A 19,253-nucleotide genomic window follows, 5' to 3' on the forward strand; every position below is an offset into this window, starting at 1 on the left:
GTGAACTTGACCCTCACAAATATTGGTTTGACACAGCTATGGGATGCTCCCTTTGAGGCTTGTGTGATCCTGAAGGCCCAAATTAAGAGCGCATACCGGCATTACAAATTACTGTGCAGTCTAATCTGGGTTCCCTGACCTCGCTGTTCCTTCAGCAGAATGAGGGATTTGAGCAAGAGCAATTTTTAGATGAAATTGAGCCTGCAGATTGCTACAAAGATCTTCTTGCAGTTCAGATATGAGACCCTGTCACTTTCCTCCTTCACAGCCAGTTGGGGGCGTGCACCTAGGTCTAGTATGGAGCAGTACCCATCATGTTCTGACCCTTAAACAGTCAAGCATGTTCTATTTGTTTGCCCCGCTTACCAGAGTATTAGGAAATAATACATTGTACCACTCTGTTCTAATTTAGGACTCAGGATACTTGGAGAGTCTCTGAAAATTTTAAAAACTGATGCTAGCCAATGCGTGATTTTTGTGGTCTCACAGTTTTTGCCTGCCATGTGGAGGATTAGACAAAAAAGCGTCTTGGGCAGCAACATCTAATGCTAATCATCTATCTAGTCCGCTCAATGGGCTAGCTAAATTAGTTTTTATGCTACATTTTTATCACTTGTTTTATCTGCCATATGTATGTTTTGTGTATTTTATCTGATCATTAATTTTTAACTTCGTTGCAGCCCAAAAAAATATTTTTGGCGTACAACCGAGCTGTATGCCAGGGCCTGTTTCAGCCGATTTTGTTACAGGGCACCGATATTGCAAGCCCCCGGTAACAAAAACGGCCCACCGGAGAAAAGCCTGGTGCCCGCTACGGCCAGTCCGACCCTGGTGTAGGAGATCTATTGTTTTTTTAGCCACCTTCTGACCAGTGTGTTTTCATTACAGGTTATTGAAGCGCACGTGCCCAATTTTATCGTCGACGAATTCCGGACAATTCTGTAGTCAAACCAGGACTGCGTTTTGGAATCGACCCCTCGAGGACACTTAACGCCCGGCTGGGCTGTGGCACGTGTCCCCACCCAGTGCTCAAGACTCCCGTCAGTGACGCCATCTCACAGCGCCAGTCCATGATGAGATCACAGAACTCAGAGCAAATGAGGAACACGCACTAGAGAGTGTACAGTAGTGACGTCGTTTCTGTCTCCATATATACTAACGGACATCCACAATTCAGTGTGTACAGATTTTGCATACAGATGCATTTAGTTTTCTGATATAAAAATATTTGTGAAAGTCGAGCTTTTCTATAATAATAAAACTGTGCCAATAAAATAAGCCATGCTCATTTTCTTTTACATTCTGAAAATAATCTTAGATGCTGCAGCTACATCACGGTAAGCATCTTTTAAGGTACAAGTGGAACCTTGTGCGGGAAGGTGGCTGATCTACACGTTTCACGTCTATAAGTAAACTGCTAATGCCACGGATTCTGTTCATTGCTTATCAAAGGGGTGGTTACGGTTCACGGTAGATGAACATTTCCATAGCAGAGGCGGCCACAGCACACAATCGGCAACCCACAGTGTGGACATGTGAGTGTTCCGGTCCGTAGAGTGGTGTGAGGGGAGCACAAGGGTGCGGCCGGACACATGACTTCCAGGTCTCTTCTAGTACGTGGTGGACACGCTTATAGATGAACCCAGGACACAAGTTGTTGGCGAAGCGGTTAGATGGGGTAAAACCTTAATTTTTTAGAGCAGGTCCACCCTTCTCCCCAAGTACTGGGGATACCGGTAAGTAGTATTGTTGTTAGCTGTCTGTTGGCACCCTGCCCATTCTCATGCATTCTGTGTATTCTTACACTTGTAACGTGAACCCTGTGGTATGTATTTTGTTTTATAATCAACTTAATTTTCTTTAGAGATACAGCAAGCATCATCCATACATTACAAATATTGTACAGGAGGAAAATCTGAAAATATGACTCTTCATATCTGCATTAACATTGATCACCACTCATGCAAGGGCCAACCCGCCTATCCGGATAGTCCATGGTAATTCCACCATTTCCCCCACACCTTTTCATGCTTCGGAGGACATATACGAGCCTCATATGTTTTATTTACTGTGCACACCAGTCCACTCCAGCGTGCCAGGTTGACACTGAGGGCTGTGTAGGCTTCTTCCACATACCCGCTATGTCTCTCCTAGCCTCTAGGTAGGCCATGCCTATGAAGAGTCGCTCTGCGCAGGGGTCTCCCAGTTCCTCCACTAGTCCCTGCCAAGCTATCCTAGGGGTCCATTCGATTGGGCGTCCCTGCGGTATGGTTTTAACATCCACAGCGCCAGCTTTTGGAGCTCTTGAACTGCTGAAGCAGCTGCCCACCGTTTGCCCTTTCATGTCTGAATTCTGGTTTAACAAGGTCACAGCAAGTTGATGGAGACACTTCTATTTTGATTCTTTGTAAATAAAAGGCCTCATCAGGAAATAAAAGGCATTAATACCAAACCCTATTTCTTTATGCTAGGAAAACAGTGATTTACAAAACCTTGAAAACAAAATCTACAATGTTATTTTCATGTTATGTGCGGTTATATTTATGTTATTTTAGTATAGCGTCCCTCTAGTGAGGGGGTTGCTGGTGTTTCTGTTCAGAGGTGACATGGTCTTGCAATTCAGGCTGGACTGTGTGTCTGTCGGTGTGGGACCAAGGCTGATTTGCCGAGCATTATCAGGCTGGAATGCTAGTGTTACCAGTGGCTGAGATGAATTCAAGCATTCCAGACTTCAAGTTTTGTTTTGAGGTCTCGCTGCAGAAAGCTTTAGCTATTTGTTCACAGGCAGCATTGCAACTAACACGTTTTTAACACATAATTGGAATAGGCCTTGGGTCTGCCCCTTTCTCACGACTGGATAGCTTTCTTGACTGTTTCAATTTCTTGTTTCTGCTTTGATGGCTTTTCTCCCCATTCTTGTGTTTGTTCCACTAATAGACCAATTAGGTGTCAGAGTGATTTTTAGATTGGTGTATGTATCCTTCCACTGTTGATGTCAGTGAGCTCATTCTTTCTGCATTTTTTTGGTGTGGCATTTGTAATTGGGCACTTGGTTGGGGGAGGATGCCCGCTGTGCGCTCTCTCTCTCTCTCTCTCTCTCTCTCTCTCTCTCTCTCTCTCTCTCTCTCTCTCTCGCTCTCTCTCTCTCTCTCTCTCTCACCCACCTTCATTTCTCTCTCCACCCACTTCAGTCATCCTTGGTTTTCGCCCACTTGCTCATCCCAACACTGGGCACTGCTGTAGCTTGGTGACTCTTTATCTCCCCTCTGACTCCTTTCTCTATCTGCTCACTAGCCACGGCTTTCCAGCTATTGGCCTAGCTAATGCTTTTGTTATTGCAGAGGCGCTGGCAGAAATCAGTGTTGGCGACGGGGGCGTGGCCAACTGGCGAACATGGCGGCCGCAAGTCTTTGAGGCTCCGGCCGTTACCCCCGCTTTATCCTGACAGTCATCCTGGGAAGCGGGCAGTCCTGACCTAAATAGTGCTGGTCGGGTGCAGGGCAGCGGCGGGGACACCCCCTGAAATCCGGGAGCCGCGAGGTGACCGCTCCTGGCCGCAATCAGCGAGGCAGCCTACGAGGCGAAGCTGCCCGCTAGCGGCGATCGCCGGCTTGAGGGTGTGTCTGGCGAGCGGAGGACGGAGAGCGTGGTGCTCGGGAAGGCCTGGAGTGCAAGCGGTGGAGGCCTCCCGTCGGAGGCTGCGATGTGCCTGGTACGCTGAGGTGCAGAGGAGTGGAGGCGGTGGCCTGGGCTGCGCCGCGCGACCCGCGAAGACATCGAGGACGACGGCGGGCGGAGTTGTGCCCCGGGGGAGCCAGCCTGGGCGGCCCGTGAGCGGTGCGGCCTGCGGAGGACACGGAACGGGGCGCCGACGAACAGTGAGTGGCTGGGAGCTGCGGGGCCCGCGAGGCGGTCTGCGCCCTTGCTGTGGGGTGAGCGGCGGCCTGTACTTGCGCCTGGACTGGAGCGCCCTGAGTGAGGAGGAGCGGAATCACAGGCTCAAGGCTGCGGGGGCAGAGCGAGACGGAGATCGGACGGCCTGGCGGACCCAGTGACTGGAGGACGCCTACTGCCGGGGACCAGTGGATGGATGCGGGCGGCGGCGGGCGCCACGTTGCAAGGGCCGCCATCTTAAGTGGACCGGCAGCGCACCTCTGGGCGTAGGTTCTCACTGAGGAGGACAGTAGTGCGACCCGGAGTGGTGGGGGCGCCCCTGAGAGGCTGTGCGAGGCGTGCTGGAGGCGGGAGGGGCCCCCGGCCGCCCCTGGTGGCTGAAACGTCGGACCGGAGCCAATCTGAGCACACAGCGGACTGCCGGCGGGCACCGATCGGGTGTACCCGGCGACGTCGGACGGAGCGCCTGCCTCCGGGCGGCTGCGGCGGGGAGCTGAGGGCCGTCTGGAGCGGCTGGAGGGTGTAGGTCGGAGGCCTGGCTGGCCGTGGATGGCACCGGTGAGGGGAGCCACGGAGTGTCCTGGGGGCTGGCGCACGCCGGTAAGGAGGACAGTGGAGCACTGACCAGGGGAGAGGGGCACGACACACTGGCCCAGGAGCCCTGAGGACTTCGGAATCTACTGATTGTCCGCACAGGCGGCCGCACGGAGGGGTGCGCAGTACAGGAGCGGAGCAGCGGCCACCGAGCTGCGCCTGTGACACTGAGATCCGGCCTGCGGATGCCGACGGCCCAACAATACGCGATGGGCCGGCTCCGGGACAAATCACAGCAGGGACAGTCTCGTACAGGGAGCGTAGACACGCAATCCCGCTCAGGAGGAGATGCGGAGCCACAATCTGCAGCACTGTCGGCCAAGATGGACGTTATGCTCGCGGCAGTGGAGAAACTCGGCGCCAGTCTGGAGCAGACGAGGGAGTCCTTAGAAGTCAGGATAGACAAGGTCACCTCCGACTTCACGCTGCTCCATGCAGATCACCGCAAGCTGGCGGAGAGGGTCACAGTCCAGGGCCAGACGCTTCGGGAGCTCCAGCCAATCACTCACAGCCATGGGGCTGCGCTGCAGGATGTGTTGGACAGGGTTAATGCATTGGAAGACCGGGTTGACGAAGCAGAAGGGCGCTCCCGGCGCAATAATGTACGTGTCGTGGGCCTTCCTGAGGGCGTCGAAGGCAGGAACCCGGAGCAGTATATCGAGCGCTGGCTGACGGACCTCTTGCCGCAGGGGGCGCTATCCCAGCACTTTGTGGTAGAGCGCGCACACAGGGTGCCAGCGCAGCAACCCAAACCGGGGGCCCGGCCCCGCCCGTTCCTCTTCAGGCTCCTGAACTATCGCGACCGCGATGCGATCCTGAGGGAGACGCGCAAGTCTGGTGACCCGACGGTTGGCAGTAGCCGTGTCATGCTCTTCCCTGACTACACGGCGGCGGTGCAACGGCGCAGGAGCAACTACCTGGCGGTAAAGAGGCAGCTTCGGGAGCTGGCGCTGCCCTACTCTCTGCTGTTCCCGGCCCGCCTGCGAGTGGTGGCACAGGAGGGGACCCGCTTCTTCGACTCCCCGGAGGATGTCTGGAACTGGCTGGAGGAGACGGGGCAGTGGAAGGGGGAGAGACCCGCGGGCGCGGCGCCTGATGGCCGCCCGGAGAGAGGACCCCGGAGGCGCAGGAGGCGAGGGGCCCGACAGCACTTGAGGATGGGGCTAACAGCGCCTAGCCCGGAGAGGATCAGAGTGGAGCGGCAGGAGGCCCTTGACGCGGTGGCGACTCTGGGGACGTCGCCTGGTGGAGAATGCATGGAGATTGGTGCGAGCAGCGCCCCGGGGACTAGCGGTGCCTCGTCCCCATCCACGATGATATCGGAGGACCTGGCCTTACCGGTGGTGACCCCGCAGACCGCCGATTTGATTACGTGACGAGACACTGCTGCACCGCACTGAGGTGGGCGCCATGCGGGGGTGGGTATGCCCACGCGATTGGCCTGCAGCTGGGCACCTGGAGTGGGGACGGGGCCTTGAGGGCGGGGGGGTTCTCCCGTTGGGGGCGCGGGCTTAGCGCGGGGGGTGTCTAGTAGTGCAGGAAGACCCGACAGTAGCGCGCACCGCTGGGCGGTCTAGTGGGGGGTCCCTACCGCCGCGTCCTAGAGCTCAGACAGCGCGACAGTTTCACGATACGATATGCTACTGCTTTTCCCTTCCCTTAGAGGTGATAGGGGAGGGGGGACATTGCGCCAGCTGGTCGACACTCTCGCGCGTACCCCCTCAGGCACTGTACTGACACATTGCATAGTTAATTGGTTCCTTTGACGTTTGGACGGATGCCCCGTTGGGAATACGCCCCTCTTTGTTCTCTTGTTCTATTGTTTACGGCAGTTACACTGATCACATGGCAGCGCAATTATATGTTCCCCTGGGTTGGGTGGCTGGCCCCTCGTCCCCCTCCTCAGGTGCGGCTGTCCTACCTCCAGCCCGGCTGGTTTTCCTATCTTCACGATGGCGCACACTAATGTGATGACTTGGAACATACGGGGCATGCACACACCGTCCAAGCGCTACTCTGTCTTCTCCTACTTACAGCGTCACTCCGTCGGGATCGCTCTCCTGCAGGAGACGCATATGTCAAGACCAGAACTAGACAGGCTTGCCAAGCGGTGGAGGGGGCACACGTTTGGGACCGTTTATTCGGCGCACGCGCGCGGCACATTGATATGGGTGCGAGCAGGGGTCCCCTTCCGATGCGAGGAGGCGGTGGTGGACGGCGAGGGCAGGTACACGCTAGTGCGGGGAAAATTGAACGGGCAGGAGATCTTGCTGGGGTCGATATACGCGCCCAACGTAGATCAGCCGTCCTTCCTGGAACGCCTGACACAAGTCCTGCACCCCTACGCGGGACTCCCCTGGCTACTGGGAGGGGACTTCAACATGGTGCTAGATGTTCAACTGGACAGATCCTTCCCTCCTCTGCGAGCTGCGGTGGTGGCGTCTAACGCTAGGGCGTTGGGGGACTGGCTTGCGCATTGGGCGCTGCAGGACCTGTGGCGCACTCTCCACCCGAGTACCAAGATATACTCTTATTATTCGGCGGTACACGATCTTCACGTCCGCCTGGACAGGTTGGTGGGCTCGCAGTCGCTACTCCCGCTCATAGCCCGCTCTGAATATCTAGGCCGCACGCACTCAGACCATAATCCCCTGTGGCTCCAGATTAGCTGGGTGGTGGAGCGGCAGCCGGTGCCCACCTGGCGGCTCCAGCCGAGCGCGCTCGAGGATCTGGAGTTTAGATCTTCCCTGGGCACGGCCATTCTGGCATACTTTGAAGCGAACGAAGGAACGGCGAGCGATGCGCTGGTGGAGTGGGAAGCCCATAAGGCGACCATCCGTGGCCACTGTATGGGGGCTACCTGGAACATACGAAGGGGCCTCACGGACTCTCTGACGCGTTTGGAGAATGACCTCCTGCGGCATGAGAGGGAGGGAGAGGGAGGGGGTCGCCACTCACACACTCTGGCAGACCTTCGGGAAAGACACGCGGACCTTCTGGAGCGGCTCCGGTGCCACAACTACGCTGCGCACACGGCCAGGACGCATGCTGGAGCGGATAGGGCGGGCCGCCTTCTGGCCTGGCTCATACGACAGGAGGACCGGCGTGCCCCCATCGGATCGATCCGCAGAGCGGATGGCACACTAGTCCATACACGGCGTGAAATACACCGGGCCTTCACTGACCACTACAGGCAGCTGTACACCGCGAGGGGGACTGGCCCCCCGCAGCTTCTTGGGGACTTTCTGGCCTCTATCCAGCTCCCTGCGGTCACGGCGGCACACAATGAGGATCTTACCGGACCCCCCTCTCTGGAGGAAATAGAGGAGGCGATCCGATCGATGGCATCTGGGAAGACGCCGGGGCCGGATGGCCTGCCAGCGGAATATTATAAAGCGTACCGCGAGTCCCTGGCGCCAGTGCTGAGAGAGCTCTATAACACAGCACTGGAGGTAGGGTCGCTCCCTCCCTCTATGCAGGAGGCGTTCCTGGTCTCCCTGCCTAAACCTGACAGGGACCACACGGAGCTAGGCTCCTACCGACCCTTAGCGATGCTGAACGTGGATTATAAAATCCTCGCCAAAGTGCTGGCGGAGCGGCTGGCGCCGGTGGTCCCCCACTTGGTGCACGCTGACCAGAATGGTTTTGTCCCAGCGCGGTCAACATCCCTGAACCTCCGGCGATACTTCAGGGTGGCGACTGAGGCGGTGCACAGGTGGCCCAGGGCGGGGTGCCTCATCCTGGACTTAGAAAAGGCATTTGACAGCCTAGAGTGGGGTTACTTAGCCGAGGTGCTGCTCCGATACGGGTTGGACCGGGAATTCCTGCAGATGGTCGACCTGTTATACAGGCGACCCACGGTCCGCGTCCGTCTGGGCCCTCACGTCTCGGAGGCGATACCGGTGGGCCGGGGTACACGGCAGGGGTGCCCGCTCTCCCCGCTCTTGTTCGCACTGGCGATTGAGCCCTTGGCTGTGGCTCTGCGGGAGACGCTGGGAGATGGCTTACAGTTGGGGGACGCAGTCCACCACGTGTCGCTCTATGCCGATGACCTGCTAGTCTATGTACAGGATGCGGGGAGTGTCCCGGAGGAGCTGCCGCGGCTGCTGAGGACGTTCGCCGATATTTCAGGGTTACGAGTGAACGCCGCCAAATCATGCCTGTATGCCTTTAACGCCGGTATAGACGACCCGCGATACTACCTGGATGGCACATTGGTCCAATGGAAGGCGGACACCTTCCGCTACCTGGGGATCCAAATCTACCGCTGCCCGGCCGACCTCTTTGATGGGAACCTGGGGAGGGCGGTCACGGCGCTCAGATCGCAGATACGATTCTGGAGCGCGCTCCCATTGACGATCACGGGCAGAGTGGCGCTGGCCAAAATGGTCATGCTCCCCCGCCTCCTGTACTACTTCGCCAATCTCCCGATGTACATCTCCCCCGCATTCTTTGGCAAGCTTAGTCGACTGCTGCGGGACTTTGTCTGGGGTAGTGCCCGGCACAGGCTGGCGCTTGCGAAATTGTATTTGCCAACAGACAGAGGTGGTCTAGCCGCCCCTTGCTTCGAGCACTACTATCTGGCCGCTCAACTACAATGGGTGGCCCGCTGGCTGGCTGATAAAGGCAGAGATGAAACGGCCTCGGGGTTGGCGCCCTACACACTGGAACAATTAACGAGGTCCTTCCACCCCCTTCACAGGGTTGCGCGCCCGCTGCCACTCCTCCTGGAGGTGGCGCACAGGTGCTTTCGGAGGGCCTTGTTCCTCACGCGTGCTGTTACCCCGTATGCGCCGGCGATACCGCTCGAGGGCTCCCCTAGCGGAGGGGGGGGGTGCTCACGGCTCACATGCTGGCGGACTGGTGGGGGGCCGATGTGCGCACGCTGGGAGACCTCTACCGGGAGGGTGAGCTGGTACCATACGAGACCCTGGTATCGGAGGACGGGCTCCCACCCGGGGGGTTCCTGCAACACCGCTCGCTAATGGCGAGCATGACTGCCCGATGGGGAGATATGACCTCGGAACCCGCCCTGCATCTGACCATGCAATACCTACATGTCATGGGGAGAGAAGGGCACTTGATACGCTGGTTCGCAGCCTCGCTGAGGGAGCTGACGTCCGTCAGCCTGGACCGCCTCCGTGCTAAGTGGGATTTGGACCTGGGTAGGCCGCTAGAGAACAAGGAGTGGGAAAGGATACTCAAGAGCCCAGTGCGTATACCCCGAAACTTGCGATTCCGCCAAATCCAGCTGTTTATCGTGCACAGAGCTTACCTCACGCCGGAGTCAATCAATCGGTACTTTCACCGCACAGATGCGGTGTGCCCTAGGTGCGGAGAGCCGGGGGCGGGACTCCTGCACATGCTGTGGAGCTGCGCACGGTTGGGTGTCTACTGGAGATCGGTCAGTGGGCTGCTACTAGAGAGTGTGGGACGTAGCATTCCATTTGACTGGCCCGAACACATACTACACCACTTTAAGCGACCGCGCAAAGATAAGGTGGCGTCGCGGTTCATTGACCTGGGGCTGGTGGTGGCGGTGCGACTCATCACGAAAAGGTGGAAAGCACATGACCCACCGTGCGTGCAGGCTTGGATTGCCTCGTTTCGGGCATGGGCCGGGGCTGAGGGGACCGCCATCCAGAGGGAGGAAACATTGGGCCTGCGGAGGGAGCCTATGGCGGACCGCTGGAAGCAGCTGCTGGGGAAGCTCAGGCATCTGGGTGCGGAGAGCGAAGAGGAGTTGCAGGGGGCAGCGGACAGCGCTGGCGCGGGCGGGGGTGGAACCGGGGAGGCCCCCCTGCAGTGCTGACATACCCCGGCTATTTCCTGCCTCCCCTGGCGCCACGACGACCACACTTGCATAGTGCCGATCGCACCCGGGGCGCGCATACACACACACGCACGGGGGTTCCCGGGGGGGGTGGAGGGGCGGGGGGGACTAGACGACAACCGGGAGGGTATTGGGCCTGTCTGTACGGTTTATGCTGCCATTGTTGGGGGTTCTGTTTTGTATACTCTTTGGGCCTGGTGGGCATTTTGCCTGTTCTTTATAGTCTGGGGGCGGCGGGTAGCGCCCACGCATAGTCACGGAACCCAGTTGCGGCACGGTTCCTGCTGTTACTCCTGTTGCGCCCAATACGAGACTGTCAGCGAGACTGTGGTTGGCACCGCTGAGGGCGGCGCTCGCACGCAAGACTGGTTGCAAGTCCTGGCGCAGTGGTTGGGGGTTCTGTTGCGGGGCGCTCCCCTGCCTATGCTCTCAACTCTTTGATTACCTGTTGTGTCACATGCCAAAGAATGTTTTTTGTTTACTTTAAAACAATAAAAACAGATTTCAAAAAAAAAAAAAAAAAAAAAAAGAAATCAGTGTTGGCGACCGGCCATGTTGGATTATTATTTTGTATGCCTTTAAGATGGCCATCTTTTTCTGTAATGTGGCGGCCATCATGAAAGTGTAGAAAATAACATTCCAAGATGGTTAGCCGCATCTATTGACTTTGTCAATGGTTGTGATGCAATTGTGCAAGCATTGGCAAAGCCAGTAGCTGCTGCCAGACATCTTGAGAGATTACTGTCTATTCTTCCAAGATGTTCACCACATTGTGTCAAGGTGTAATGTGGCAGACCTCTCGGACATCTAAGAATTAACATTCCAAAGGGGGTCAAACAGTATTTACAATACTTTTAAGGTCATCATATTGTATTTATACACAGAGAGATGGTCATCTTGGAAGTTTGGTTAACCCCTTCGCTACTAGGCCTCCCCCCTCGTTAAGCCTTTTGTTTTTTTGACTATTCAGGGTAGTTCATGCATAGGCCCCTGTAACTTTTTGTCCACATAAGGTATCCACGCCAATGTTGCATCCTTTTTTCCAACAGCCTGAGGATTCTAAAGTTACATAGGGTTTGTGGATTTCCCTGGAGAGGCTCAAGAAATTAGCCAAAATACATCTAAATTTTGTTTTTTTTGTAAAAAGGGGAAAAGTGCTGTAGAAGAAAGTTTGTTTTTTCCCCTGTAAATGGGATCAAAAAAGGATTTGTGATGCTAAAATCACCATATTCCCAGCTTTCAGGAACAGGCAGACTTTTGTCAGAAAACCAACATTTTCTACACAGTTGTGACATTTTAGTAGGACATAGCCTCTTTTTCCTATTTTTTGTGCTTTCAACATCCTTCCAGTTAGTGGTAGAAATGGGTGTGAAACCAATAATAGATACTGAGAGCTATACATTTCTAAAAAGTAGACATAATTCTGAATTCAGCAAGAGGTTATTTGTGTAGATCCTTCAAGGTCTTCCTATAGAAAGTAACAGTTGAAATAAAAAATATTGAAATTGAGTTTTGAAAAAGAGCCATTTGTGCCTACGTTTTCAGCTGTAACTCCTAAGTATGACAAATTTTTGAAAGCAATATACTGCTACGTCCGCTGGACCTTTCTGGTTGCCGGGATATATAGGACATCCTGATGTGGACCCGGAGCCGGACCGGCATCGCCTGACGCCAGATCCGGTGCCGAGAGGGGTTTTTGTGCCCCTGTTCACTCCTGGGGTCCCTTTTAGGCTAGACGGAGGTGCTTCAACCGCAAGCGAGCTCTTCGGAGCCCCTGCTGCCGTTTAATGAAGCCCTCACCGGCGTACTTTTGGGCACCTGGTCCAGGCCCAACATGGGGGCTCCCACGGATAGGATGATTGCCCGACGCCACTGCCCGGCTCAGGGCGACCCCACTTTCCTCTCCCAACACCCCACCCCTGGAAGTTTAGCGGTCCAAGCCTCCACCTCCAAGAGCACATTCCCTACTGCCCCACCGGAAGGGGAATCCAAGAAGCTGGATCATCTTGAGAAGAAGATTTTCCATTCCGCCAGCTTGGGACTGCGGTCAGTAAACACCGCATGTCTATTGAGCTGTTATTCCCACTCTGTGTGGGATAGGGTGGCACAGGTGCTGCCTCAGTGTCCGGAGGAGGCCCAGACAGTGCTTTCCCAGGCTATTGTCGCCGGGAGAGATGCGGCGACTCTCTAGGCAGGACTATTTCCACATCAGTAACCCTTCGACGTTACCCCTGGATGAGATAGACTGGCTTTTCGGGGGATGTCCAGAATACCCTCATGGACATGCCCTTTGATGGCTGTCACCTTTTTGGCGACAAAGCGGACAACGCTCTAGAGCCTTAAAATGACTTATGGGCTACAGCCAAGTCCTTGGGCCTCTCCAGCCGCCCTGCGCAGTCTGCTTTTTGCCCCTTTCATGGCTACGGAAGGGGTGCCCCACTATGTTCCGCCCAGAGCCACTGGCCGACGCAAGTTCCACAACCTTCGCTCTGCCGGGGGCGTGGGAACCACCGTCGTGGTTCAGGGGGCCAGCGGGCGGGCCAGTCCACCAACCCCCCCTTTGCAGCAGCCTCTACGCCTTCCTAGTCCGACATTTCAGGGACATCAAACGCCAGTGGGCGGCAGGATCCACCATCACCTCCCCCACTGGCGCACCACCACGTCGGACAGGTGGGTTTTGCAGATAGTCCGAAGGGGCTACTCCATCTCCTTCGCGGCTACCCCTCCAGCCATGCCACCACAGCACAACCGCATGTCGGAGGTTCACCTGGGCCTTCTCCAACAGGACGTTACGGCTCTCTTGGCCAAGGAAGCCATGAGCGGGTTCCTGTCCCAGAAGTAGGTCGTGGTTGTTACTCCCACTACTTTCTGGTGCCCTAGAAGGACAAGGGCCTGGGTCCTATCTTGGATCTCAGGAATGTCAACCGCTTCCTCCGGAAGGAGAAGTTCAAAATGTTGACGCTCTCTTAAGTCTTGTCTGCCCTCGACCCTGGAGACTGGTTGGCAGCGTTGGACTTGCAGAACGCTTATTTTCACCTCCCTATCCTGCCGGCCCACCAGCGTTACCTGCGGTTTATGGTGGGCCAGGAGCACTTTCAGTTTACCGTGCTCCCCTTTGACCTTAGCAGCGCCCTTCGGGTGTGTACGAAAGTGATGGCAGCGGTCGCAGCTCATCTGCGCAGATCAGGGGTTTCAGTTTTCCCCTATCTCAACGACTGGCTGTTGAAGGCGGGCTCGCTCCAGACTGTCGTCTCCCACCTATGACTATGGCCGACCTCCTACATTCGCTGGGGTTCTCCATCAATGTACCAAAGTCACACCTAATCCCCTCTGAGAATCTCCTCTTTATCGGAGCGGTTCTGGACACAACACGGTTTTGGGTTTATCCTCCCAAACAGCGAGTCCGGGATATTCGGGCTATGATTCCGGTCTTTCAGCCTCCATCCCGGGTTTCGGTCAGGATGACTCTGAGGCTGCTGGGCCTCATGGCCTCCTGCATCCTGCTGGTCGATCATGCCAGGTGACATATGCGGGCTCTGCAGTGGGACCTGAAGTTCCAGTGGGCACAGCATATGGGGAATCTGTCCAAATGCGTCCAGATCTCGGAGGGCATTGCACGTCAACTGCAGTGGTGGCTCACAAACCAGGATTGGGTCAACGGCAGATCCCTCTCCCTTCCCCAACCAGAGCACACAGTGGTGGCAGACGCATCCCTTCTGGAATGGGGCGGCCACATGGGAGAGGCAGAGATCAGAGGCCTCTGGTCTCCGGTGGAGTCCGGGCTCCACATCAACCTTCTGGAGCTCCGGGCAATTCTTCTTGCACTGAAGGCATTCCTTCCCTCTGACCGGTGTTCACGGACAACACCACCGCCATGTGGTACTGCAACAAACAGGGCGGGGTGGGGCCGTGGACCCTATGTCAGGAGGCCCTTCACCTCTGGACATGGCTGACACATCAGGGCAGGTTCCCTGAAGGCCAGGGCTGACTAACTCAGCCGCAGGTGTATGATGGATCACGAATGGCGCATTCACTCGGAGGTGGTGCAAGGTCTCTTTCAACAGTGAGGAGAGCCTTGGTTAGATCTATTCGCCACCAAAGAGAATGCGCAATGTCAGCAATTCTGTGCGTTGGAATTTCGAAAGGCTGCACTCGCTAGGCGATGCTTTTCGTCACGAGTGGAGCAGCGGTCTGTTGTACGCCTTTCCGCCTAAACCACTTCTGCTCAGAGTGCTGAAGAAGATCAAGCACGACCGGCCCCAAGTCATTCTTGTGGCTCCGGTTGGGGCACGAAGAGTCTGGTATCCCAAGCTGCTCAACATGGCCATCGATCCTCCGATCAGACTGCCTCTTCGGGAGGATCTTCTGTCGCAGCAGCAGGGTACGGTCCTCCACCCAAACCTGTCCAGCCTCCACCTCCTTGCGTGGAGATTGAGCGGCGGTAGTTGACGTCATTTGACTTGCCTCCCGAAGTTTGTGATGTAATCTTGGCACCCAGGCGGCCCTCCACTAAGACGGTATACGCCTGCCGGTGGAACAAATTTTTGGCATGGTACACAGCAAAGGCTGTGGATCCCCTTTCTGCCCCTTTTTCTGAGGTTCTCTTGTTCCTTTTCTCTTTGGCCCAGCAGGGTTCTGCTCTGGGCACTATCAAGGGCTATCTTTCGGCCATTTCTGCTTTTCTTCGGTTTCCTGATCAGCCATCTCTCTTCAAGTCCCCGGCTGTAAACGGTTTCTTGAAAGGCATAACGCATCTTCATCCTCATATTTCCTTCGTTATGCCTCAGTGGGACCTGAATCTGGTTTTAATCTATTTAATGTGCACTGCCTCTGAGCCTCTTTTTCTGTCAGTACATCCAGACAAAGTTGTCCTCGGGACTCAAACATCCTTCCTTCCAAAGGTTGTCACCTCCTTTCACATTGGGCAAACCATCACTTTGACCACCTTCTTTCCGCCTCCACATCCTTCGAAAGAGGAAGAGAGGCTCCACCGTCTGGACCCAAAACATGCACTTTTTTTCTATTTGGATCGCACCAAACAGTTCCGGGTGGATGACCAGCTCTTTGTTGGCAACGTGGGCGCCAAGAAAGGTCGGGCCGTACAGAAACGGACCATATCAAGATGGGTCGTTTTTTGTATCAAAACCTGCTATTCTTTATCGAAGAAGGAGCCTCCAGTAGGGTTGGGCGCCCATTCCACCAGGGCAATGGCAGCCACTACTGCTTTAGGATGAGGAGTTCCTCTAAATGACATCTGTCAGGCAGCTACGTGGGCATTGCTGCACACGTTTACGAGACACTACTGCCTCGAAAGCCAAGTCCGGAGAGACGGCTTCTTTGGCCGTTCTGTTCTCCAGGACTTTCTGGTGTGATCTTGGTTCGCAGACCCACCTCCGGGGGATTGGTATTGCTGAGGTATCTATTTTAAGGAAATGAAACTATAACTAATTGTTTCTTTCAGATGAACAAGTTACTTACCTTCAGTAACGATATATCTGTAAGAAACATAGGTTAGTTAAAGATTCCTTACCGCCTCACCCATCCTCCCCGTTCTGCGAACTGATTTCCATGGTTATGGTTATCCTTTCAGGACCCTAGTTTTGTTCACCAGTGGTCGTTGTCTTGCATGGCTCTGCGTTTCTGGCGCGGAAAGTGGGTGTACAGAACTGATGTCAGCGCGCGAGGGCGGCGTCTAAGTAGCTACGGCAACGTCATCCCGGCAACACGACGCCAACGACTAACGCGGAGCCGACCGGCGCCACCTTTCACATGTAGAGGTACTGCTGATGAAAAAACTTTCCAGATCCAGTCTGACGCCTGGGGGTAATTCGAAGGTAAAGAATCTATAACTAACCTATGTTTCTTATAGATCTATCGTGACCGAAGGTAAGTAACTTGTTCATTTGTTTAATTTTTATATATTTTATAAAAGTTTCAAACAAAACATTATCACTTACAGAATTCAAAGGTCCGCAGTAGTTACCGGATTTCTACAAATCTCAAGTAGATTCCTTCATTCAAGAGTATTTTAATATAGCATTATTATTCCTACTCATAAAAAGTGTCCTGGCCCATCAATCAGGGCCACTTCAGTAGTCCTTGTCCACTGCGACTCTAAAGCAAAATATATATTAAAAGAAAAATCAAAACCGCGCCCGCCTCCCTTTAAGCCCACCCCTGTTCCTGGTGTGTCCTCTAGTGTGACCCAGTGCAATGGCATATGATTCATCATTATGTAGTGTTATTTTACCCTATTAGTTACAACAATACATATTATTCCACCATTCAGCATCCCAATTATTGCTATTTCAGCTGCTAGCACCCTATTAATATATTCCTGATTCGAGGTGATGCATTCTGTGCGCTTATGTCAGAGTTGTCATCTGATTTCTGTCCTGGTGCTTGTAACAAAACAACTAATGCTTCCCAGGCTTTCGCAGTCTCTAGTGCTTTATCTCCCCTTGCCCGTCTAGCAAGCTGTAATCGAACTGTGCTGTCGCTCGCTGCCCATCTAAGTAATTCCACTTTCCACCTCTGGATACTGGGGCCTTGTGCGGCCTTCCAGTGCGCCGTAATGTCTCTCTTGGAAAGCAGTAATCCTAAATCTATGAATTTGCTCGTGAGTTTTGTTCTTGATGTATGGGGGAACTAGTGTCATAAGCAAGTACCCATATCAGGTGCTATCTGTCTCTCTGTAATCTCACATAACGCCGCAACTACCTACTCCCAGTGCGTTTCTAATTGTGGGCAGTCCCACAGCAAGTGGCTAAACTTCGCCCCTTCTAAAGGGCAGCTCGGGCATCTCGCTGTATCAATATGAAAATATTTATTTATCTTAGCAGGGGTAAGGTACGCCCTATGTAATATGAAGAAGTAGACTAGTTGGAAGCGGGCGTTCCTAGTGCTTTTCCACTCTCTTCTGATTATCTGAGCCCATGCTTTCTCGGGGATTTCCTTACCCAGGTCCGATTCCCACTTACTCTGCAGTTCCCGCAAGGGCTCCAACCCCTCACCAGTCATACGTCTATATTAGCACGTGACCGCCTTAAAAGTCCCTGCCGCCATGACCACATATTGGCAGGCCATGGAGGTTTGTGGCTCCAATAATCCCTCCTGCCATTGTTTTTGAATGGCTGATATTAGTGCAGAGTGAAGCAAAAAATCTCTGCGGGGCAGGTCATATCTATCTTGCAAAGATTGAAACGGGAGGAGCCTGCCATCTTCATACAAGTCACCCAGCATCTGCAGTTCCCTGTTCTCCCAGTCAAACAGTGCTCCCCAAACCCCTCCATGCGGGAGTGCGATGCACATAGTCAAGGGTATTTCAAGGGCGTAAGGCCGACTCATCATGGCCCTTCGCTGGCATAGTCTGCACTAGTGAGTGCTCCGAGTCGCAGCGGCTGTTGAAGGATGATGGATGACAATACGTGCCTCGGAATCCCGTTGTCACTACGATCGTCCGGACCCCGAAAATCTAGCGCCACTGCTTGGGTAAGCCATTGCAGCTGGGCTGCTAAATAATACGTTTTGAAGTCGGGGACCGCAAGCCCTCCGTCTGATCTTGGGCGCATCACAGTTTTGAGTGCTACCCGTCGTCTGCCAGTCACCCAAATAAAGCCCGTAAGCAGCGTTTGAATCTGTTTAAACAGTGACGCCAGTGCCCAGATAAGTAATGTTCGAAAGTAATACAATAATCGAGTAAGTGCCACCATTTTTAAAAGCACCACTTGTCCAGCCACCAAAAGTGGTAGAGTGCCCCAGAAGTCCATACTGCCTCGAAGGCTTCGGATGGCCCTCCCCACATTTCCATCTAACAAATCAGAAGGCGTATGATATATGTGGGTCCCGAGATACGATAAACATCGGTACTCCCCTTTTATTCCGTTAGTATGGGAGGGCCCCTCACCCCTCGGGACCGTCGGGAACAGACAGGTCTTAGCCCAGTTGACCTTGAGACCCGATACCATCCCAAACTCCTGGAGTAGGCCTTTCGCACCATCGAGGGCATCAGTTGCATTCACTAGGAACATAAGGAGATCATCGGCGTAGAGTGATATATATTGTACCATGTCAGGCACGTCAAGCCCCGCAAATCTCCGTTCCAGCCGGGCTTGGGCCGCCAAAGGTTCCACAGCCAATGCAAACAGCAAAGGGGAGAGGGGACAGCCCTTCCGCATTCCCCGACCCACCGCACAAGAGGCCGATACCAAAGGCCCTGTCCGGACCCGAGCTGTAGACGATTTGTACAATATCGCCGTCCAAGCTACAAAGGTGTCACCGAGGCCGAACTTGTGCATGACCTGAAACAAATACGGCCACTCCAGGCTATCAAATGCCTTCTCGATGTCAACCGACAGTATGACAGCGGAGTCCGGCGAATAAGAGTCTGCCCCCATTATGTGGAGAAGGCGCCTCACATTTGTGGCAGTGTTCCGAGTCAGAATAAATCCAGCTTGGTCTCGGTGAACCAGGTACTGCATATACGGAAGCAATCATGTCACTAGAATTCTACTCAAGATTTTATAATCTGTCGTAAGCATCGACAGGGGGCGGTATGCCGTTTTATCAGTGGGGGATTTCCCAGGTTTCAATAAAGGGATGATGACGACCTCACGGGTAGAGATCGGTAGTACCCCAGCTCTTTTCACCTCCTTATATACAGTCAGTAACGTGGGGGCTAATGAATCAAAATAAGTGGAATAGAACTCTATTGGTAGTCCATCTGTCCCGGGGGTTTTATTGTGCGCCATATGCTTCATCGCACTCCGCATTTCTCCCAATGATATATCCTGCCCTAGAAAATCAGCCTCTGTTTTTTCAAGGTGCAGTAGCACCGCCTCTGTTAAAAAAAACCCTATGGTGTCCTCAGCTATCTCTAGCTTACTCCGATAGAGTTCCGCATAATAATCTAAGAACAGGTAATTAATCCCTT

The 19,253-nt window shown here is 54.2% G+C and overlaps 1 protein-coding gene across 1 annotated transcript in view; it reads left to right on the plus strand.

Annotated features, from left to right (window-relative positions):
* WASHC5 (WASH complex subunit 5) overlaps window positions 1–1,275 on the plus strand; it is a 330,547-nt gene extending 329,272 nt beyond the window's left edge. The window contains exon 29 of the mRNA XM_085604961.1: window positions 889–1,275. Coding sequence (XP_085461087.1) covers window positions 889–945 — 57 coding nt within the window. The 3' untranslated portion in view covers window positions 946–1,275. The remainder of the gene's footprint in view (window positions 1–888) is intronic.
* The last annotated feature ends 17,978 nt before the right edge of the window (window positions 1,276–19,253 follow it).

This window comes from Triturus cristatus, chromosome 5_1 (assembly GCF_964204655.1).
Source record: "Triturus cristatus chromosome 5_1, aTriCri1.1, whole genome shotgun sequence".
In the NCBI taxonomy this organism is placed as follows: domain Eukaryota; kingdom Metazoa; phylum Chordata; class Amphibia; order Caudata; family Salamandridae; genus Triturus; species Triturus cristatus.